This window comes from Mirounga leonina, unplaced genomic scaffold (genome assembly GCF_011800145.1).
Source record: "Mirounga leonina isolate KUSES-001 unplaced genomic scaffold, KU_Mleo_1.0 Mir_366, whole genome shotgun sequence".
Classification (NCBI taxonomy): domain Eukaryota; kingdom Metazoa; phylum Chordata; class Mammalia; order Carnivora; family Phocidae; genus Mirounga; species Mirounga leonina.
Genome location: NW_023270709.1, coordinates 6,459,130 through 6,483,375, shown reverse-complemented (window position 1 = coordinate 6,483,375; position 24,246 = coordinate 6,459,130). Strand labels below are relative to the sequence as shown.

Here is a 24,246-nt window from a genome sequence, read left to right as displayed (position 1 = left end):
GAACGCACCCCGAGAAGCTCGGACGGCCTGCGCCTCCAAGCTCTGTTTTTCCGGTTCCCGCCCGGAGTGGATGCGCGTCCATACAGCCCACCTTAATCCCAGCGACGCTCCCCATTCCTCCTCCCCCTCCCCTTCCCCCTCGTCCTCCTCCTCCTCCCCCCCTCCCCTTCCCCCTCTTCCTCCTCCTCCTCCCCCTCCTCCTCCTCCCCATTCCTCCTCCCCCTCCCCTTCCCCCCTTCCTCCTCCTCCTCCCCCTCCTCCTCCTCCCCCTCCTCCTCCTCCGCATTCCTCCTCCCCCTCCCCTTCCCCTCTTCCTCCTCCCCTTCCCCCTCTTCCTCCCCCTCTTCCTCCCCCCTCCCCCTCTTCCTCCTCCTCCCCTTCCCCCTCTTCCTCCCCCTTCCCCCTCTTCCTCCCCCCTCCCCCTCTTCCTCCTCCTCCCCCTCCTCCTCCTCCCCCTCCTCCTCCTCCTCCTCTCTCTCTTCCCCTCCCCCCGCCCCCCGTCCCGGCGTCACCCTGGGCGCTGGTACCGCCCCCGTCCCGCCCCGTCCCCCATTCTGACCTATCGTGTCCCGCTCCGCTCCCCGCCCCATCGCCTCCGGGCCATCCAGGTTCTAAATACCGCCCCCGAATGCTGTCCCCGCCCCAGCTTTCGGGTCAGCCATGGCCGTGGTGGGGCCAAGCGGCCGACTGGCCCGGTGCTATTGCCTGAGAGCGGTCAGGAGGTAAGTGGCGAGCCGGGGGTCCAAGGTCGCCCGTGGGACCCCGGCGTCCAGAGGCGGTCGCCATCCGTGGGACGTGCCCTCTCTCTTATCTTGTCCCGGTGGCAACAGGGCTTTGCTTTTACGGTTTTCCCGGGAGAGAGTGAAGGCAAGTGTCCTTAAACGCGCGCCCTCTTCTTCGGCTGGGCCCGAAATTGTCCGGATGGACGCGCGGGGGGGGGGGCCTGAGCTGCCCTCAGCCCTCACCTCGGGCCACGCGCCACCCAGCCCTCGGGTGCACGTCGCCGCCCTGGCTGCCGCGAGGTTGCCACCGTAGTTTGCTAAAACGCGGTGGAACATGTAAGCACGCTTGGCTTCTCTGCTGAATGCTGTAGAAACGCAAGCCGTTATCGTCAGGGGGGGTTAAACTCTTTGCTTCCTGGGGAACACTTCTGTAATGTGAAGTGACGGCATACACAATCTATGTAAAAATTGAGGTGGTGGAGTTAAGAATGATTTTCCCGATTTTATATATTAAACGGTAGTGTTCTGTCATTTTTTTTAAAACTCACTTTATTTGTGAGAACGTGCACATTGAGGCCTTCTAATAGACATTTTGCTTTCCTTTCTGTTGGGAACTTCACATGCATCACGTAGGATGCAGAGTTTTCCCCTTTTTGGAAAGAAACGAATTCAGTTACTTAATATAAAAATTATTGAAGACTTTATTGAATTACTAGTATTTCAGAGTTTGAACCTAGGGTTCTTTATAGGCTTTGAAAGGCATATTATTGCAGAGGAAGTGATACATCAGGTGTGGGCGTTATTAAAACTGTATTATTTTAATCATCTTTGATCCCATTAACTTTAACTTTATATGCCAGGGTCATCATTGTGAACTTCAGTTTTTTGCTTGTGGCCCCAGTACTGTGCACTGAAATTTTCTCTTCCTCTGCCTACTAAACACTGTACCTGGTTGTGCTTGCTGTTTCTGGTCTCCTCCTAGCTGGCTGGTTCAGCTTCCTGGGGTGAGTATTTAGTTATGTCTGTTCAGGGCAGCTTCACAGACTAGCAGCCACAGGGGTTAGATTTTGCCTGGGTAGGTCCCCCACCTACTAGGAAGTGGCTCTTTGTCTGGAATGCCAACAACAGCTCATCCGTCTTTTTGAACATTTCTTGTATCCTAACCCATTCTCCCCTCCTTCTGATGTGGGAAACAAAGGCAGAAGAAAAATTAAATTTCCTTACCACTTACAGCCCACTGACAAGTCCTTGAAACAGGCAGAGTGACCTTCCTCTAGGAACTCAGCTGCCTGGATGTTAATACTTTGCTAAGGGCAAAAGGCAATCTTAGCCCCACCCCCAGGGTCCTGTTAGTCTACTTTAACATATAAAAATTCCTTTGGAAATGTCCTTTATCTCTACCCCCCAAGATACGTGTTGACAATCACCCCCCAAGCTTATGACTCACCGATATACATCTGAAGGGTCTCATGACTAAGGTTTTATTAGACAGTAATAAATGACCTTTTCCTAACAATAGCTAGCCCCTTCAAGGTCCTGGAAACCTTGCTTCCAAAATTCCTTAGAGACTTAGGCTACCCCTAACCCCCTCCCAACTTGAAAGTGTATAATCAGCCATCCTCTTGACCCACGGGTCGTGTCCCCATGCTTTAATAAAACCACCTTTATGCACCAAAGACGTCTCAAGAATTCTTTCTTGGCTGTAGGCCCTGAATCCCACCTTCTTTCCTACATCACTTCCACCTGTATGTTGGGACACACATTTTGCTGAACAGAAAGGATTGACCTGATAATAGTTTATACTTTGTTAACCCTCAGTGAGGGCAGACAGGATTTCTGGCCCTTAGGACACAAAGGACCAAATTCTGTACAGCTGACCTCTTCAGGCTCAGTCTCCTGCTCACTTCCATTTCGCAGTGCTTTTCATTTACTTTCTTGCCTGTGGCAAAATTTACATGGCCATTCAGGTTCTCGAAGCTTTTATCAGTAATTTGAATTGCTACAAATGCTGTGCTGGATTGTAACTTCCTTTTCCTTTATTTTAAGATTACTACAGTTAGCCTCTGTATTGATTTTTTTTTTTTGAGGGGGGGGGGATCATTTTGAAAACCACTGTTGGGAAGGAAGAGATTTATTCTGCCCTTCAAGGTCCTTCTAGCTGGATTAAGAATCAAATTGACAGAGACAGATCAACGGGAGAAAATCAAATTTAGTTTCATACATATGGGGAATCCACATAGACATGAAATTCCAAAGATGGGCAGCAGGTGGCTTACATGACTTATATTTTGAAGCTTATATTCTGAGCTAAGGAGAGGGGTTAGGAGTCTGAGGATACAAAGTGGAGGAAGACCATTAGCAGGAAGGTGAGAGGAGATCTTGGGAAAACAAAGATTGTCCCATTACACAAATAAGTTTCTTGGATAAAGGGGAATCTCTGTTAATGGCACTGTTCCTAGTACAAGCTCTTCTTTCCAATGTAAACCTAAGCAGTTGGTGGGGAGTCAGAGAGCTTTTCCTGCATCTGCTGGGCTTTGCTTGCTTTTAACTCAAAATATTGCTCATGCCAACATGGCCCATCTTGGGGCTATTTGCCCTTGGCCCCTACACCACTAACCATTTGCAGCCAGCTTGTATAGGGGTAGGTATAGAGAACATATTTCAGGAGAAACAGAGCATTTTGGTATGTAAGGACTGGCAGCAATTAGAAATCAGTCTGCCTGTTTGCAGTTCCCTGCAGGTCCCAGCACTTCAGCTGCACGTGAGCAAAACAGCAATGGGAGCCAGTCAGAAGGATTTTGAGAGTGCAGTGAATCAGGTGAAGCTGTTGAAGAAGGACCCAGGAAATGAAGTGAAGCTCAAACTCTATGCGCTCTATAAGCAGGTAAATGCCTGAGGTCTGACGTAATTTAGAGACATTTTGAGCAGAAGGCTCCTCAGACAGATCTGCCGTGTGTTTTACTGAAATGCAGCTTTCATATTTTTAGGGTTTGTATTACTGCCTTTCCTCTGAAGAGTGTCTACATGAGAGTTTTTGTACATTAGTCTTTGCAGTACCGTGAAGGCAAAAAGTAACGTATCAGGATCACTCTGGAGTCAGAGAGACTTAAAAGAGATAACCACCAAAGGCTTCTGATTAGAAAAAATCAACTGAAAAAAATTTTTTGAGACCACTGGGGAAATCTGAATGTGGACTGAGTATTAGGTGATACCTAGGAGTTATTATTAATGGCACCATGGTTATATAAGAAAATGTTGATGTTCTTTAGGAATGCACACTAAATATGTAGGGGTGAGATAGCATGGCGTTTGGGGTTCACCAAAATGAGCAAAAAAAAAAAAAAAAAAGAAGGAAGGGAGGAAGGAAGGGGAAGGGAAGGAATGGACAAAGCAAGTATGGCCAAAAAATGATAGTTACTGAGTTAGGTCGAGTATTGGGAATTCATTATAATATTCTACTTTTCTACATGTTTGAAAATTTGTATAACAAAAATTTAAAACTAAAATTTTTAAGTTGTGATGTCTAAAGACAACCTTGGGAAGTCAGCTGGTTTGGGGCTCCTGTGTGTGATCTATTTTCCTCTTCCCGTGATCGGTACCAGCCTCCCTTAGTGTCCTATGGGTGTGTACAGTGAAGAATTTGACATTTCAGAAAGAGGCCAGGACTTTGTTTGCCCTTGACTTCTGGGAGGTAATCCCTAAGCCCTCAAAAGATCATGCCTGCTAAGGAGTGTCTTTGTCAGCCTGAGAGTCTAACAATGTGATTTCAAGTCAGGGCTCCTGGCTGCGTATTCAGTCATGCCTACACCATGAGCCCCATACGAGAACTCTGAACACCAGGGCTTGAGTGAGCTTCCCTGGTGGGCAGTACTCCGTGTGCATTATTACACATCTATTCTGGGAGAAGTATTGTTTCCTGACTCCAGGCTGGGTTGGGGAAGGAGGCTTGTGGACCGTGTTGCCTGTCACTTCCCTCTTGCAGGGTGACTGGTGTCTCTTTGTCTTTGGAAAGTCTAAGCCTCCTCCACTGCCTTTGTTTCTCAAAGCCTCTTTCTTCTTTCCTCTTTTAGCTAATTATAGGATTTGAAGTTTTTACATGTGGCTCTGTAAGTGGCATGGGATACTCATCTCAAAACACTCACTCCACCTACTCTCAAACAAGTAAAATTGAGTTGTTTTTATGCTTCCTATTTACATGGCCTTCATTTAAGTTTCCAGAAGGCCGGTGGCTTTGACACCCTCCTATCCTTGCTACCCCAAGTAGGACTCTGTTCAGTTGGCAGAAATCCACCACTGAATTAAGTGGTATTTTTTGTATCTTTGAGTGGGCTTTCAGAATATACAGTAGGTTTCCAAATGTTTGTTGGCTGGTTACTTTTGAAGATGGTTTGCGTGAATATTTTGATTGTGTGTGAAAAATGGGATCATCGGTATAAAACTAATGAACTATTAGACGTTTTTAAAAAGTACTTTGCCAAAACCCTTGCCTTGCATTGTTTTCATAAGCAGGCACTTATAACTTACTTTAGGGACTGATAGCTGATGGCACATTTTGTTTCTCCAGTCTCTTTTCTGTTGTGTATTTTTACCTGCAGCATCAAAGACAGTGCAAGGGGAAGGTTAAGATGAATTTATGTATCTTCTAAAAGTGTTTGGGAGGGGAAGGCGCATTCACGCTAGTTGTCCATTTTATGGATCTTAAATATTTGACACTCCAATTTGCATGGACATTTGACTGATAATTGCCCTCTCCTCTTCACAGGCCACTGAAGGGCCTTGTAATACACCTAAACCAGGTCTGTTCGACTTGATCAATAAGGCCAAATGGGATGCATGGAATGCTCTTGGCAGTCTGCCCAAGGTAAATTTACTTGCTACTTGGCTTTTATTTTAGTTACTACTTTGCTTTTATTTTACTTGCTATATTCCTGAAGGAAGATGAGTGCTTCTCATTATTAAACCATTGTAGATGGAACCTGTGAGATCTGGTTGGATTCTGTTGAATCAGACCTCTCTACTTTCTTCATTGCAAGGTGCCATTTCTTAGCGTCGTAAGTTTCGCGAAGTGCTTATTTGTTGACCATGGGCTGCAGTTATTTGTCATCTTCTCTTCAGGAAACTGCTAGGCAAAACTATGTGGATTTGGTGTCTGGTTTGAGGTCTTCATCTGACTCCTCTAGCCAAGTGAAGCCTGAAGCAGACAAAAAACAAGCTGGGTATGAAACGCTGGTGATCACCTCTGAAGACCACATCACAAAGATCATGTTGAACCGTCCCGCCAAAAAGAATGCACTGAACACACAGGTAACATGACCTGCCCTGGGAGTTTGTCCTGCTTTTCTTTCCTCCCTCTGTCTGTTTCAGTGAACAGCTAGAATGTTTCAGCATCATTGCTATTTTTGTGATCTCTTATTTGATTTGTGCAAGAGGATTAGTAATGGTGCCTACTTCTTTATACAACTGAGTTGGGCATTTGTTATTTAGAATTTGTTGGCTTTGGGTAGGTTCTCTGTGCCCAAAAAAGCACTGCAACTTTCCTAATGATGGCAGCACAAATAAATTAAATTAATACAAATGAAACATACATTGATATAAGAGAATAGGTGTAGAGGTTCTCCAAGGTTGATATAGACCGGATTCCCCAGACTTTGCTCATGTCACTTAGACTTGAGAGTGAGTACTGTTCAAGTTGCATGGGCCTTTATTTATATAAGTAGAAGGAGAAAGGAAAGAAGACCTTCATCTTAAATATAGCATAACCCAGCTCTGCTTCAAATGAGCCGCCTGACAGGAGCTCCTTTCACCTTTGAGTCTTTCATTGAACTAGAATGATAATAAAAATAACCACTTCTACCTCTTACCCTTGAAAAAAATATAGGGAATTAATTGGATGCTTGGTGCTGAACTGCAAGTAAAATTTGAGGGGCTAAAACCCTTTCCATTGGGTTTATCATCTACATTGTAGCAGAAAGAGTGTGATCACTTAAAATGGTGTTAAATAAGAATTCCATGGAGTTGGATATGTGCCATTGACTTAGTAAAACATTTGATCCTCAAAATTTCATTGCCCTTGCCTCATTTCTGTGTAATCACGGTGATGATGATGATGATGGTGATGATGATGATGATGATGGTGGTGGGATGATGGTGGTGATGGTGGTGGTGATGATGGTGGTGATGATGGTGGTGATGATGATGGTAATGGTGATGGTGGTGGTGATGGTTATGATGGTGATGATGGTGGTGGTGATGATGGTGGTGATGGTGGTGGTGATGATGGTGGTGGTGATGGTGATGATGGTGGTGGTGATGGTGATGATGGTGGTGGTGATGATTGTGATGATGATGGTGGTGGTGATGGTGATGGTGGTGGTGATGGTGGTGGTGATGATGGTGGTGATGGTGATGATGGTGATGGTGGTGGTGATGATGATGGTGGTGATGGTGGTGGTGGTGGTGATGATGGTGATGAAGGTGATGGTGGTGGTGATGATGGTGGTGGTGATGATGGTGATGATGGTGATGAGGAGGAGGATAGTAATAGCATCTACTCTTTACAGAGTGCCTAGTGTGTGTCAGCCCTTTCCACACAGAGTTTCTTTAAATCCCACAAGGAGCCTACTTTTAATACTAACAATAAAATAATTAGGTTAAGCAGTAACTTGCTCAAATTCACATAACTAATAAGCTGGAAAACCTAAATCAAAACCCTAATATATCCATCTCCTAATCCCAGCTCTGGCCAAATACCCTGTCATGCTGCGTCATCATAACCATAATAATAATGGAGTTATTTCCTCGTTCCCTCCCTCAGTGAATACAATTTCACCTTTACTCACATATTATGTCAAGTCCATATTTTTTTTCAGTGTCTGTGTATCCATAAATAACCCTCTTCATCATTCTCTCCCACACTGATGTCTTATCTGAGGTAGAAAGGGCACCAGTGCGTTAAAAGCTATAACAACGACACCTCCAAGATTTTCAGAGACGTTGCTGATTTAAAATATTGGACCTATTGTCTTTGGCTACCATTAGAGTGTCTTGAAATCCCAGCCTTTAACACTTTCCAGAGTGCCTGGGACACACGTGCTCTTTTTTGAGGTCCCAACTGACAAACTGCTTCATGGAAATCTTCCTCTGGCCACCTCCCGTCCTACCCATGCTAGACGTCAGTGCTTCCTCCAGTCTGCCTGCCGTGTCATACTTTCCACCCACTTTAGAGCTCCCCCTCTCTAGTAATTCCAAAGGCTCAAGGACTAGGTCTTACTTGTTCACTTTTGGGGAAAGGTGGATATATCCCCCAGTGTCCACAAGCGCACATGGCACGTGATACACACCAAGTAACTGTAAAACGAATGAAAGTCCTTTCAACTTGGGCTGCCTTTTTGGTTATGTAAATGCAACCAACATTAACAGTTAGCGCTTTGCAGAGGACAGGCTTACAGACTGACTTTTAGTGAATCCCACGCAATGGTTATCATTTTCAGAGTTCCTTTCTTTTTCTCGTTTCCCCCTTTCACATAGATGTATCAGGAAATCATGCTTGCACTCGAAGCCGCAAGCAAGGATGACTCTACCATAACTGTTTTTACAGGTAAGACATTTTCTTGGATTTCTTAATAATTTCTCTTTTGGGGGAATTTCCTACCAGATAGGAAATTGAGTAGCTCTGAGGTATTTTCTAGTACTGAGATATTCTATTCTTTTTAAAGAATTTTTTAATTTTTATTTTTTTCTAAGCTTGCTTTCAACAAACCCAGTGAAGATAGGCCCTATAATTACTCTTCTTTTATACATGGGAACACTGAAAGGTTAAGTTTTGATAAATAGTGCTTTTACTATAGTTATTTTCTATATATTCTTCACTTTTGGTTTCTATTTCCTCTTTGATCCAAGCTTTACATGATAATGATAATTCCCTTTTTTTTTTAAGATTTTATTTATTTATTTGACAGAGAGAGACACAGCGAGAGAGGGAACACAAGCAGGGGGAGTGGGAGAGGGAGAGAAGGCTTCCTGCTGAGCAGGGAGCCCGATGCGGGGCTCGATCCCAGGACCCTGGGATCATGACCTCAGCCGAAGGCAGACGCTTAACAACTGAGCCGCCTGGGTGCCCCAATAATGATGGTTCCTTTAATTTCTACAAAGGTTTTTGTTGTTGTTGTTTATTTGGTTGGTTTTTGGTTTTCCATTTCTGTTATTGATTCCTGGCTTCACTGAATTATAATCAGAGATGATCAGTTTTACTAGATTTACTATTTATTTATTTATTTATTTGGGGGGTGGGTAGAGGAGGAGGGAAAGAGCGAATCTTAAGCAGGCTCCCAAAGCCAGGGTGGAGCTCGATGCAGGGCTTGATCTCATAACCCTGAGATCATAACCTGAGCTGAAATCAAGAGTTGGATGCTTAACTGACTGAGCCACCCAGGCGCCCCACTAGATTTACTTTTTTAAAAATCTATTAAGTTTGGGCGCCTGGGTGGCTCAGTTGGTTAAGCGACTGCCTTCGGCTCAGGTCATGATCCTGGAGTCCCGGGATCGAGTCCCGCATCGGGCTTCCTGCTCAGCAGGAAGTCTGCTTCTCCTTCTGACCCTCCTCCCTCTCATGCTCTCTGTCTCTCATTCTTTCTCTCGCAAATAAATAAATCTTAAAAAAAAAAAAAAATCTATTAAGTTTAGTGGGGCGCCTGGGTGGCTCTGTCCTTGGGCATCTGCCTTCGGCTCGGGTCATGATCCCAGAGTCCTGGGATCGAGCCCCGCGTCGGGCTCCCTACTCCACGGGAAGCCTGCTTCTCCCTCTCCCACTCCCCCTGCTTGTGTTCCTCTCTTGCTGTGTCTCTGTCAAATAAATAAATAAAAAATCTTTAAAAAAAAACCTATTAAGTTTTATGTATATTGCTCCATATGGAACTCTCTACCTTGAAGATAAAGAACTGGAAAATGGCCAATTTTTTATATCATCCAGGAACTATTCAAAAAATAAGTTCATTCTTTTAAGGTATAGAGTTAAAAATATATCAGTTAGACTGACCTTTCTAATTTATGTTAAGATTCCCCCATTTCTGTTTTTGTCTTCTAATTAATCTTAGACTGAAAAAAGTAACGTAAAGGCATTTATTGCTATTATGTTTCTTTCAGTGTCTCCTTCGTGTCAAAAAAACAAATTGCTTTAAAGCAAGTTTTTATCTTATTGACACTAAAAGACTTGTGAATGGTTATCCGTTATTATAAAATGGTCATCTTTTGTCTCACTTACTGCTTTTTGCCTTGAAGTCAACCTTGTCAAATAGTAATGCCATAACACCTGCCTCGTACTCTTTGCACTTGCCTGGCAAACCTTTACCACCCTTTTAGCTTTCTATCTTTCCGAATTACTCCTTACAGTCTGTGTCTCATAGAACACATTGTTAGATTTTCCCTCTTTGATCCAGTCTGAATTTTTTTTTTTTTTTTTTTTTTTGTAAAGGCCCCTTTACCTGTTTAGATTTATGTATATGACAGATCTGTTACCTTTTAGCTCTGGCATCTTACATGGTTACTCCTTAGAATACTTTCTTTGACTGTTTTTTACTTCATGGTCTGTTTTTTCCTTAGTGCGTGTTTTACTTCTCATGGTTTGAAAGGTTTTTTCCCTGCTTTTAGTAATTGCTTTTATAGCTTTGTGTGGTACCCATCAATAACTCTAGCTTGTATTATTCCCCTTGGACAGGGTCTGTTGGTTGCCCCTATGAGAGTCGAGGAAGGGAGCATGCATTTCCCGACACCCCACAGACCTCTTTTCTGAGTATATGGTCTGTTAAGTAGTGCTCCATTGTCTTCTAGCCTAGGATGTCGCCCCGGAGAAGTTTGAGGCTACCATTAATTTGGTTTTTATAAGATCTTTTTTTCCCCCTGGAAGACCAGGGGATACTTTCCGTTCTTTATCACTTTTTCATAGAACATATGTATCCTGTTAAAACTGATTAGTAACGCCTTGTTTTAAGTTTTCTTTGATAATATCTCTGAATGTTTTTGTTTCAATTGGTCTGTTCTTTTTGAAAGAAATTCTAGTTACAGAAGAGAATGTCTGGACTGTTGGGACTATTATCTTTTATTTTCTCCGAGTTCTTAACTCTTGTCTTCTGTTGTTTTGCTCACTAGTCTCAATCCTGTACTCTGGTTGCATTTTTTTTTTTTTTAAGATTTTCTTTATTTATTTAGCAGAGAGAGAGGGAGAGCACAAGTAGGCAGAGAGGCAAGCAGAGGGTGAGGGAGAAGCAGGCTCCCCGCAGAGCAGGGAGCCCGATGTGGGGCTCGATCCCAGGATCCTGGGATCGTGACCTGAGCCGAAGGCAGACGCCTAACGACTGAGCCACCCAGGTGCCCCTCTGGTTGCATTTTTAACAATGTCTGTCCTTTTTATGGCCTCTAATGACATCATTCTTTAGTGGTTGTGGTTTTCTCTCTACCTCTTTTCCTGAATGCTCTCAGGTACTTTTTTTTCTCTCATCTATCACTTCCGTTTTGAGTCCGTAGAAAAGCTCAGCTGTTAACTTTTTATATATACGTTGAGGACCAGCATAGAGTGTGTTTGGAAAAGAAGTTTTATTACTCATGAAATTATCAAAAATACTATTTATGATACCATTTGCTCCTGATAGTAATGTAAGAAAAAATTAAAGAACAAATTTATTATGTTAAAATACTGCTGATAACAAATATAGCTCTTTGTTTCTCAGTTCCCTAGCTATAACTATCTAAAGCCCTACTACAAAACAAACATGTCTTCTGAATTTTTCCTTTAAAACTTGCCCTTGAGCCCATTCCAGTGTGGTCTCTACCTTTTGCTTAGATCCCCACCCTGACCTTTGTATCATTAAATCCAGGGACATTTCTTAGGCTTCATCGGACTCTTCCCCCATCTTAAACCTGTGTCTTCCCTGCCTTCCCTGCCTTCCCTTCCAGCCTGCCCCTCTGATCTGCTGTCTCTGATCTCCTTTGTAGATTCATCCTCTGCGTGGCCATCCAAAGGGAGGGTTCCTGAAGGCTTAGTTCTGGGCACTGTTCTCTTTCCCTGGACCCCACATCCATGCCCACTCTCCAACAAAAGTCCATATGCTGGTGCTTCCTCCCTTGGTATCTTTGGTCAGGACACTCCCCAGGGCTCCTGACCCATGTGCCCACCTGGCACTTCCTCATAGGTATCACCTCCCACATCTTTCTCTCTGGAGCTTTATCAGTGTTCCAGATGACAGCGGGTGGTTTCACATCTGCCCTGTTACGTAGACCAGAATCCTAACATTCATGATTGACCTTGTCCCTCTCTCTCCTCCCATGTCCCACTTCACTTCATCAGTAGCTCTGGAGTCAGCCATTTTTTCTGTCTCCTTTGCACTAGTCCAAGCCGCCGTGGACTCTTGTCTGAAATGAAATAAACCCTTTCTCATCTTTCTGATTCCCTTTTGTCCTCCTCTCTCCCTTGCCTTATCCAATCTCACTACATCCAATAGAATCTTTTTACAAATAAAAATCTTATTCCTCCTCCATTTAAAACTTCTTCAGTGGCACCAAGACAATTCAGTGGAAAAAGAAAAATCTTGTGACAAATGATGCCAGAGCAACTAAATATTCATATGGGGGAAATGAACTTCAACCCCATCTTACACCCTATACAAAAATTAATTTGAAAGTTATATAAGCATAAAACTCAGAAACATAAAGCTTCTAGAAGAAAACAATATCTTTGTGACCTGGAGGTGGGCAGAGATTTCTTGGACAGGACACAAAAAGCATTAACCATAAAAGAAACAATTTACAACTTGGACTTCCTCAGAATTTAAAATATCTGCTTATCAAAGACAATAGTAAGAAAATGAATATATAGGTATTACAGGCTGGCGTAGGAGGAATATTTGTTATACATAAATCTGATTAAGGATTATTACTCAGAATATATAAAGAACTCCTTAGAAACTAATAACAACAACAACCAGATTTAAAAACTAGATAAAGGACTTGGACACCTCATAAAAGAAGATAACACAGATTGCCAATAAGTACATGAAAAGGTGCTCAAAATTATTAGGCTTCAAAGAAATGCAAATTAAAATCACAATGAGATATTTCACCCACTGGAATGACTAAAATCTAAAAGACAGACAATACAAAATATTGGTGATGATGCAGAGCAATTAGAACCTCTACACATTTCTAATATGAGATCGCTTCAGAAAACTGGCAGCTTTTTATGGAGTGAAACATACCAGCTCAGTGGCATATCAGTCCACTCCTAAGCAATTACTTCAGATAAATTAAGCATGTATCCACAGAATGATTTGTAATCCAATTCACAGGAGCCAAAAACAACTCATGTCCACCAACAGGTGAATAAACAAATTGTTGACTAGTCATACAATGGAATATTACTCAGCAATATAAAGGAATGAAGAACTGATACGAGAATATAGGTAAATCTTTAAGGCACAGTTCAGCAAAGAGAATACAGACACAAGAGTACATACTATAGAATTCCATTTATAAAATTTCTAAAATAGGCAAAAACATTCTGTGGTGATTGAAGTCAGAAAGTGGTTGTGTCAGGGCAGGGCGGGGTGGGATGGCTGGAAAGGAGCTTAAGGGAACTTTCTGGGATGGTAGAACGTTCCTATATCTTGTTTCAGATGGTGATCATGCAGGTATTTGCCATCATCAAAAATCATTGAACTGAGTGTTTAAAATTGGTGTTCTTGTATGTAAATTATGCTTTAACACAAAACACTTTCAGTGGCTCTTAGAATAAAAGTCAAAACTTCTTTTTTTTTTTTTTAATTTTTTATTTTTTTAAAGATTTTATTTATTTATTCATGAGAGACAGAGACAGAGAGAGAGAGAAGAAGAGGGAGAAGCAGGCTCCCAAGGAGCAGGGAGCCCGATGCGGGACTCGATCCCAGGACCCTGGGATCATGACCTGAGCCGAAGGCAGACGCTTAACCATCTGAGCCACCCAGGCGCCCTAAAAGTCAAAACTTCTTAATGGGTCAGCAAAGCCCTACATGGACTATCCTGCCTGTCCTCATCCTACACCAGTTTCCCCTCTGGCTTATTCTGCTCTGGCACAGTGGCCAGAGTTACCCCCTTCACAGGACCTTTGCACATGCTGTTCCCTCTGCATGAATTCTTCCTACCCTTCTTCTTCTAGCTAACTTTGCCTGTCCTTCATGTCTCAGTTCAGTTGTTCCTTCCTTAGAAACATCCCTCCCTAAACCTCCAGGTTAGAACAGATCCCCTGTTACACACTCTCATATCATCATCGAGTACTTTCCCTTTGTATCAGAGTTGCATTACCTACATTTGTTTGTATGTTTTTAAATCAATGTCCAGCTTACTCACCTGTCTGTAAATTAGGGCAAGAGCCATGGCTGGTTCACCGATGTATTTCCAGTGCTTGCTAGAGAGCCTGGCACATAGCAGATACTCAGTAATGGACAGAATGAATGAATGGTGAATCTGTTGATTTTATTTACAGGAAGTGGTGATTATTACTCTAGTGGAAATGATCTGACCAATTTCACTGATATTCCCCCTGGTGGAGTAGAGGAGAAAGCTAAAAATGGTGCCACTTTACTGAGGTAAGAGTGACATTTGTCTGAACCCAGCGGACTCGTTCATATTCCTCAAAGTGGTATTTCGTGCAGCAGAAGTAAGATAAATGCTTCTTTGTGTCAGTGTCATTAATGTGGCTTTGGACAAGCATATTTCTCCAGACCGCCTCTATCAATACGTGGGCATTTATTCTATCACTTTAACTTCTGTTACCCATTCATCCTGCTGCTCTACATGAGATTCGATCAGAAAGCATAAAAGTCAACTACAGTTGAAAAAAAAAAGTTCTCTCCTGTTGAAGCAGAGAGATTTAGCCAGTTCTCATTCGGCCAGAGGAATGCATGATTTCCATGATTGCTGGTAATGGGACATGTGAAGTAGTTTCAGCACAGAGAACATGAAGGCCTCTCTCCTCCTAACTCATGTATCGCTACCGGGTTCCTGATTCCCACAAAGCCGTAATATTGCAGCTCTTGTATATGCTCAGCCAGCCTTCCTAATCTCCAAGTCTGCAGCTGACATATAGCCCTGACCTGGTTACCCAGAATACACGGTTGAACCAAGGTCAAGCTTAGAAGATTCAGTCTATGAGTTTCCATCAGATGCCATCCAGATGGATATCCAGGCTGGCCAGAGTTCATTTCAGACTCATGCTGTCTTCCTCATTGTACTTCAGTCATGCCACGTTGGGACATTTTTTTATTATTATTATTATGTTCAACTAGCCAGCATGTTATTATCATCATTAGTTTTTGATGTAGCATTCAGTGATTCATTAGTTGCATATAACACCCAGTGCTCATCACCACACGTGCCCTCCTTAATACCCATCACCAGTTACCCCATCTCCCCACCCTCCTCCCTTCTGTGACCCTCAGTTTGGTTCCCAGAGTCCAGAGTCTCTCATGGTTTGTCTCCCTCTCTGATTTCTCCTCCTTCAGTTTTCCCTCCCTTTCCCTGTGGTCCTCCACACTATTCCTTATGTTCCATATATGAGTGAAACCATATGATAATTGTCTTTCTCTGCTTGATTTATTTCACTTAGCATAATCCCCTCCAGCTCATTTAACTCTGCTTTTGTATTTCCATTTCTGTAGGGATTTTGTAGACTGTTTCATAGATTTTCCTAAGCCTCTGGTTGCAGTGGTCAATGGTCCAGCTGTGGGAATATCCGTCACCGTTCTCGGGCTATTTGATCTTGTGTATGCATCCGACAGGGTAAGTCAGCCCCCAGAAACGTAGAAAGTCATGAAGTAAAAATGAGGTCCTCTGAATTTTCTTTAATTGTTGGCTGGTAGTAAATGGATTGCATGATTTATGGTAGAATGGACTAAATTTCCCTTTTTCCCAAAGAATTACTCTTAGTTTAATTCGACTTGTTTTATTTGTCCTTCATTATTAACTTTGGTTTTCCTAAACACCAATATTGTTGTGAACATTGTCTCAACTATTATGGTTCTATATTCTAATCAAATTACGTAACAGTTACTCAAATTTTGATTTTCCAATTAATCTAAAATAGGAGATCTTGAAAGCTTGCTATCAGGGCGGGGGGGCAGGGGGAACAGCATTTTTGCATGTTCTGCAAGTGGATAATTTGATACTTTTTTCCAAGTAAACAAATTCTGGAATTTAGAATTTTAGAATATTAGAATTTTTGGGGCGCCTGGATGGCTCAGTCGTTAAGCGTCTGCCTTCGGCTCAGGTCATGATCCCGGGGTCCTGGGATCGAGCCCCACATTGGGCTCCCTGCTCGGCGGGAAGCCTGCTTCTCCCTCTCCCGCTCCCCCTGCTTGTGTTCCCTCTCTCGCTGTGTCTCTCTCTGTCAAATAAATAAAATCTTTAAAAAAAAAAAAGAATATTAGAATTTTTGAATAAGAAGGGACTTTGAAGCAGTAACTACCCTCACTCCCTTTTTTGCAGATAAATAAATCGAAGTTCAAGTTACTTGCCAAAACAGTTTAGCCTTGTGTTCGCCATTGCATTGCATTGATTTTTAATTTCTGTTCTCACTACAGTATTAATATATACTGTAGTAGAATAAAATTTTGAAAAATGTGGAAAAGCATAAAGGGTTCAATTAAAAATCACTTCTTATCTTACCACTCACAGATAACCGGTCCCTGACTCCTGGAACCCTAGGCTGTCTCCAGTTCTGTCATTATGAACAAAGATGTGATGACCGTTTGTTTTAGAACTTCTGTTGTAGAACTAAGAACCACTTATAAGGTTATCAGATTCTTAGAGTAATTTTTTCTTATGCAGTCGTACAATATCCTGCTCTACAACCTTGTGGAAACATTTGGTTTTTACCCCTGAAGAGATTCCTAGCTTTGTTTGGAGGTGTTTTCCCTACCAATAGACATGACCATATTTTAAGACCCTTATCTCTGGAGTTCATTTTTTTTTTTTTTTTACTGGATACAGTTTGATGGGGTTGGGCATGTTGTCAGACCTAAATGTTTTTAATAATTATCCCATGAAAATAGCAAATGAGATTCTAAGTGCTAGGCTGCCTAACCTTCATAGGTGGAAGCTTCTGCTCAAAGGCAGAAATCAATAGGCTGTGGTCACATCATGTGTGTTAGAGGACTGATTGATCAGCCGGTCTTGACCAGGGGTGGGGTCAGGAGTTCCTGACCTGAACTTAGGGATCTCATTCTTCAGTACTTAGAGGGCAAATATATCATCCTATTTGAATATTCTCCTGGTTCTCCCTCAGAATTCAAAACGCCTGTCACATCCATCATATTTTCAAGGTTTCTAGGATTTCGGTTCTATGATACAAATTGGAATTGAAATAGAAAGAAAGCGTACATAGATACTTCCAATGCTAAAACATTTGGCCCAGAGTAAAATATTTGACAAGTACTGACCACTACTAAGAGTTCACCAACTGAATTAAACCAAGGTTCAACTTAAAACCAGAGAAAGACACAGAAGAAAGAATCTGTGAAGAGGAATGCGTTTGATAGGATTTATCATTATTGGCTTCATAAACAAATACCATATTAAATGTGGGTTTAACACTCGTACAACCAAATTATCCTTTATTGTGGGTAAGAGTTAACAATGCCCATTAGCTTCTTTGTCAGCAAATTATACATTTCCCCTATGAGGTACTAAAAGGGTAGAAATCATAAAAATAGTATTTGCGTACTCACCACATCCTAGGCACTCTGTTGATGCACGTGATACATATTTAATGCACACAGCAGCCCTGTGAGATAGGTATTTTTGTCTCCATTTTACAAAAGAGTTCACTGTGGCACAAAGAGGTTAAGAAGCTCCCAGAGTCACCAGGAAGTCAGATGCCAGAGCCTGACCCTTAATTACATTTACTGCTCTATTTCTGAAAATAAGTTAAATGCTGCTTACTGTCAGTTCTTCACATACCTGTTGGCAGCCCTTTAGCTATGGTTGGCGTTTTCTTTCGCTTTCCCACTTATCCTCCTTAGGCTGTGACTTCTCAGTACATCTTCTTGAATAAGCTTGCTTTTGGGGGGAGGGGGTGATAGGTGACATTAGTAAGTTTTTATTTTATATTTTTCTTTTCACTTATATACTGCGTATATTATATATTTATGTCTTCTAACAATATTCATTAAGAAATAGCACCAGATCCGATAATGGGAAGTGAAGTCTAAATGTTCTGTATGCATATTGTCAAGTATAAATTAATTTCCTTTCGTAAGGACTTCTCATTGATCAAGAAATACACAAAAATATTTCTTAAATCAAAAAAAGGGGGGCACCTAGGTGGCACAATCGGTTGAGCTTCTGACTCTTGGTTTCAGCTTAGGTTATGATCTCGGGGTCGTGAGATCCATCCCTGCATCCATGATCAGCAGGGAGTCTGCTTGGGGTTCTCTGTTCCCCTGCCTCTGCCCCTCTGCCCTCCCTCCCTTTCTCTCTCTAAAATAGGTGAATAAATCTTTAAAAAATTAAAAAAACAAGGGGTGCCTGGGTAGCTCAGTCAGTTAAGCATCCAGCCCTTGGTCTCAGCTCAGGTCTTACTCAGGGTTATGAGTTCAAGCCCCGCATTGGGCTCCATGCTGGGCATGGAGTCTGTTTAAAAACAAAAACAGGGGCACCTGGGTGGCTCAGTTGGTTAAGCGACTGCCTTCGGCTCAGGTCATGATCCTGGAGTCCCGGGATCGAGTCCCGCGTCGGGCTCCCTGCTCAGCGGGAAGTCTGCCTCTCTCTCTGACCCTCCCCCCTCTCATGCTCTCTCTATCTCATTCTCTCTCTCAAATAAATAAATAAAATCTTAAAAAAAAAAACAAAAACAAACAAACAAAAAAAAACTAGGGCTGGCTCTAGAGGTGTATCATGTACCACTCCCCCCAGCCATGTCGTGATAATAAAAACACAACCAATCTAACTTAAAAATAGTGGGCAAATATTATAATGGTTACTTCACCAAGGAAGATATAAAAAGAGCTAGTAAGCACATGAAAAGATGCTCAACATCATTAGTCATTACAGAATGTAAATTAAAACCACAAGACCCTATTACACACCTACCAGGATGGTTCGAGTTAAAACAACTGACAGTAACAAGGTTTAGCAAGGGGTTGGAGCAACTGGGGGGAGTGGTACATGATACACCACGTTGGAAATTCTTTTGGTCTTAAACCACAATTTACCACACAACCCAGCAATTCTACCACTAAGTATTTACCCAAGAGAACTGAAAACACGTTCATGCAGAGACCTGTGTACAAATTTTCATTAACGGTCTTACTCATCATAGCCAAAATACTAGAAATATCACCAGTGGGTTCAACTGGTGAATAGATACAGGAACTGTGATGTCCATACAATGGAATTCTACCCAGAAATGACAAGGAACAAGCTACCAATACAATAGCATGGTGACTCTCAAAAAGTCTTATGCTAAGGACCAAAGGCTACAGAATGTATGATTCCATTTATATTACATTCTAGAGAAGGCAAAACAGGGGACAGAAAACAGATCGGTGGTGGTTTGGTAGTGACAGGAATGGATTGACTGCAGAGGGCACAAGGAGCCCTTTGGGGTGATGGAGATATTCTACATCTTGACATGGTGGTGGCTACGTAACTGTGTACCTTCATTAAAACTCACCAAGCTGCCTATCTGAGAGTGAACTTGGTGTGTATATGATACCACAGCAATCCTAATTTTTAAAAAAACTTTCTCAAGTATTGTGAGGATATATACAAATAGTGATTTTTAAAAATCACATACAAAAAGTAATTGTCTTTCTTTTCTTTTTTCTCCAAATAGGCAACATTTCACACCCCTTTTAGTCACCTTGGCCAAACTCCAGAAGGATGTTCCTCTTACACTTTTCCGAAGATAATGGGCCTAGCCAAGGTAACTCTTGGAAACCCTAAGAATAAGTTGTAATAAGTAACCTCTGGGGAAGCCTGCGTGGCTCAGTCAGTTAAACATCCGACTCTTGATTTCAGATGTTTTCCCCCACTTGCACTCTCTCTCTCTCAAATAAATAAATAAATCTTTAAAAAAAAAAATAACCTCTGTTCGAAAAGTAATTCTATACTCTTTTCTTTTCCTCGATAATATAGACAGAAGAAAAGTGAGTTATTTGCTCCTCCACTCTAAAACTTCCAAATGTAGAAGAGCTAGGCTATGGGAAATGTCTGGTGTGAGGGAAAATTAGAAACTCTCCATGACTCTGCAGACTAGGATCTGCTCTTGCAGCTGGGTGCCCGGTGCCTTGTCCTCCACTGCTGTGTGGCATGAGTCATTAGAGGACCAGGGCTGTGCCACCTCACGGCCCCACTTGATTTCTGTGTGGATGAACAGCATCCTCTGGAAGCCATAAGATGACATCTTGACTTTGAGAGTCACGGGGGAGGTACCAGCAGATGCGAGTCCTCCTGGGGGTTTACGCCTTCCAGCGCTGCTTCCAGTCATAGCAGCCTCTTCATTCAGTAAGTTTAGCCGTGTGTTCAGGCTCCCAGAGGGTTCTGTGGCTGCCCAGGTCTGTCCCCGTGTCTACGGAAGCCTGGGTGCCCAGGCTCAGTGTGCATGACTCCAGGGTAATCATGATGAGACCGAACAGTGGGTAGCCGGGGATAAGGGAAGGCTTAGCCAATTCTTGGAGGTCTGAACGTGGTGGGGTTGGAACGGAGCCTGTTTTCATTGACTGCTAGGTTTTTGTTGCAAATATATAGTTTTTAAAGCTCATTACTCTGTCACATTATTACAGATTTTAACTTTGAAAAGTTGGGCAGAACCAACTCTTAAGGCTTAGGGCATTTGACTATGAAATAATATTTTTCCAGAAGCACAACTGGAAATACAGAGGATATCCGCTTAGTGAGCTCAGTTTTGTTAGAAGCTGAATATTCCTCCCTTCCTGAATAGTCCTTCCTCCCTTTCTTTTGGTCAGGTAGAACTAATTAGTAGTACCTGTGCAGGTAAAGAAAACTGTCAGAGCTGGACCACTGCATACAGTTTCCAAGGAAGGGAAGTTTGAAAGTTAGGGTGTCTAAAGTTTGGTTGGCATTCACTGTGACCTGGATTTTCCTTTTTTTTTAAGTTCTGTTTTCTTTTGTAATTGTTTATAGTGTATAAAACAGAAATTTCTAGTTGTGTGGGTTACCGGATCAGCATCTGCTTCAGGTCCTTTCTGCGGACCTGTGGCTCTCTGCTTTTGCCTTCCCAGCACAGACACATAGAGAAGCAAAAATCCTTGCAAACCTTCCAGAGAGCCTGAGATGCTCTCAGCACAGTTTGCAAAACATTGCCTATTGAGGTCTTCAGTTTCTCCCTTAACAAGAAATACTGGCAACCTCAGAAGACCGTAAGGGAACTGCCCTCTGTCTCCTGAAAACAGTTAGTTCTGAGGTTAACTGACCTGTGTTTCATTGAGTTAATGTCTTAATCTTGCTTTTCGTTTCAGGCAGTAGAGATGCTCATTTTTGGGAAGAAGTTAACTGCTGGAGAAGCCTATGCTCAAGGACTTGTTACTGAAGTTTTTCCTGATAGCACCTTTGAGAAAGAAGTTTGGACCAGGCTGAAAGCATATTCAAAGCTCCCCAGGAATGTTAGTGTTGTCTTTTGTTTTTTGGGGGTTTTTTTCCTAGTAGAAACCATGGAAATAATTTATTTGCCTTAAGAGATAATAAGCATTTTAGGGCGCCTGGGTGGCTCAGTCGTTGGGTGTCTGCCTTCGGCTCGGGTCATGATCCCAGGGTCCTGGGATCAAGTCCCACATCGGGCTCCCTGCTCCGCGGGAAGCCTGCTCTCCCTCTCCCACTCCCGCTGCTTGTGTTCCTGCTCTCGCTATCTCTGTCTCTTTCAAATAAATAAATAAATAAAATCTTAAAAAAAAAAAAAAAAGAGAGATAATAAGCATTTTAAAAAACAAGGTATACCTTGGTTGGCTGTAAGCACATCTAAATTTGAGATTAAAAATAACCATAATAATGTCAGAAGTACTGATTTTTTAAAAAACTTCTCAGATAGGCATTTTATTGCTATGATACATATGAAGGGAGAGGGACAGTTCTTTCTGGGGATAACTTTGAGGAGGAGGATGGGCAGTATTTGCTGAGCACTTTTATTCTTGAATCCAGGTGAGAAGCCAGATAGGCTGATTGTTAGGAGATTCTTACTGTGTAGCACTTTGGTTTTTATATGTGGTAACTCGTGACTGACTGCTCTTATATTCTTTCTGCTCAAAATGTGGTCCTGGAACCAGAAGCTTTAGTCTCTCTGGGGCTTTTTAGAAATGTGTGCTCCCAGGCCCTCTCCCATGTCTACCAAGATGAATCATATGCACATTAAAGTTTGAGAAGCACTGTCCTATGTTACACATACATCTGAGGGTGTGACAGGATTCCATGAACCATGGAGAAACAAAAATCAGCACTATGGAATAATCCCATTCCCTCTGGAATGCCCTTAACCTTATTGTTGGTTTTGTGTTTTCAGGCCATGCGTATTTCGAAACAGATCATCAGAAATCACGAGAAGGAAAAGCTGCACGCTATTAATGCTGAAGAAAGCAGCATCCTCCAGGAAAGATGGCTGTCAGACGAATGCGTGAATGCAGTCATGAACTTCTTGTCCCAAAAAGCCAAGCTGTGATGCTGTTACAGCAGAGTTACGCATTTCAAAGGAAGGGATGTGCTGTCATTTCTGATCCAGTACTCGGACTAAATAAATTGTGCCTTTTCTCAGTGCTAACATACCATTTATGGTTCTCATATTTCACTAGAGCCCCGATGACAAACCAGTTATGTACCACAAGCTTTAAGAATTTACATAGGATTTGGGTCACAGGGAGTCTTACGTCTTTCGACATGAATCTTTGTTTCCAGGAGCACTGAAACATTGCGCCTGGGGTCCTGCTTTGAAAAGCATTCACAGCATTGCAAGCTGAAGTCATATTTTTGAACACCACGATAGCACTTTGCCGTCCACAGAGGGTGACGGACTTAATAGGCCCAAACACCGACAGCCTCTGGATCACTGACTGAAGGTCTTCGGTGGGTTGCATGTTCTTTTTCAACCACCTAGCAAGCAAGCAGATAGAACAGTAGTAGTATTAAAAAAGAAACACACACACAAAAGAAAAGAAACAACAATAATAGTTCCACTAAACCCTATAATTTAATAAAAAAGCCATGAAGGGAAAACTGGGTTATTTCACTGGAAATAAAAGCAGTGTTCTGGATCAGTTATCACATAATTATTTACTACGTAGTCTTTGTTCTTGTGTAACGTGGTATGTTATAAAAGGCATACCCACAAGCCGCCTTAACAGTCCTTGCAACTTTGGGTTTTGATTAGAGCCATATCTAGTGACAAGGACGAGGGCATAATTTCAGCAGCTACCAAACTGGCATGGAATAGTTTGCTCTTCTAAATACCCTCATTTCTCCATAGAAGCATCAAACTACAGAAACTAAACATCTACAGCAAACAAGTGAATGTCCAACAAAGAAAAATTACATTGAAACTTGTAGGAAATTGTGTGGTGTTCTTACCCCTACTCCCCTCCCCACCCCCCATCCCCCGCCCCACCGCTACCCTGCATGGTGGGGTTGGAAGAAATTCACCTAATTCCCAGCTCCCTCCCTTGGGATAGAAGGAGCAGAGTGGAACTTGTTCGCAACCTTCTGGCCATGTGCAGGCCATCTGAGGGACTGGTTGCTGTCTTGCCTGACTCACAGTTCAGGAGGGAGATGCTGGCATAGTTTGGATGTGAGATAAGAAACCCCAAGAGGCAGCGCGCACAAACACTTGAAAGGTAAGGCTGACTACAGCCCCTCAGGTGCCAGGAAGGAGATCACAAAAAAGGAATCCAATAGAGCACTTAAGGCCCTGAGAAGAAGCTGGAGACTCTTCAGGAAATTAAGACATTTAAAAGCAGCTGAGGGAAAATTAAAAAGAAAAAAAAAAAAAAGAGAAACAAACACAGGCCTAGACAGGAAGCATACCTAGAAAAGATCTGAGAATTCCTGGGCTGATCTGAAGACTCACAGTGAGAGAGGGTCTTCCCCATCAGTGTAAGAGGGGCTCGTTTTTGCAAAAGTGCTCAATTTTCAACAAAGGGTCATAGGTCTGCAAAGAAACAGAAAAATATAGCCCACTCAAAGGAGGAAAAATTCCAGAAAAAATTCCAAAAAAAAAAAAAAAGTCATCAGATTTACTAGACAAGGACTTTAAAACAAATGTCGAGTACCTTAAAAGAGCTAAAGACAAACATGGCCAAAGAACTAAAGGATATCAGGAAAACAGTACGTGAAGAAAATAAGAGTCTCGACAAAGAGGTGCACATTATTATTTTTTTAAACCAAACAAATCCTGGGGCTGAAAATTATAATAACTGAATGGACAAATTCACTAGAGGGGTTCAACAGCAGATTCAAACAAGTAGAAAAAAAATCAGCAAACTTAAAAAGAAGTTGTTTGAAA

General features: G+C 42.3%; 1 protein-coding gene across 2 annotated transcripts; it reads left to right on the top strand.

Moving 5' to 3' along the window:
- The first annotated feature begins 615 nt into the window (after nucleotides 1-615).
- On the top strand, nucleotides 616-22,516 carry ECI2 (enoyl-CoA delta isomerase 2). Of its 2 annotated transcripts, XM_035030766.1 has the most exons (11): nucleotides 668-722; nucleotides 1,705-1,726; nucleotides 3,453-3,606; nucleotides 5,485-5,583; nucleotides 5,838-6,026; nucleotides 8,250-8,319; nucleotides 14,230-14,332; nucleotides 15,404-15,524; nucleotides 19,579-19,668; nucleotides 21,224-21,367; nucleotides 22,258-22,516. In XM_035030766.1, exons 3-11 carry the CDS (start codon nucleotides 3,499-3,501, stop codon nucleotides 22,411-22,413), a joined length of 1,080 nt encoding a protein of 359 aa, XP_034886657.1. In that variant the 5' UTR covers nucleotides 668-722; nucleotides 1,705-1,726; nucleotides 3,453-3,498; the 3' UTR covers nucleotides 22,414-22,516. The 2 variants fall into 2 exon arrangements, with proteins under 2 accessions (XP_034886655.1, XP_034886657.1); XM_035030764.1 differs by lacking the exon at nucleotides 1,705-1,726 and having other exon boundaries at nucleotides 616-722.
- The last annotated feature ends 1,730 nt before the right edge of the window (nucleotides 22,517-24,246 follow it).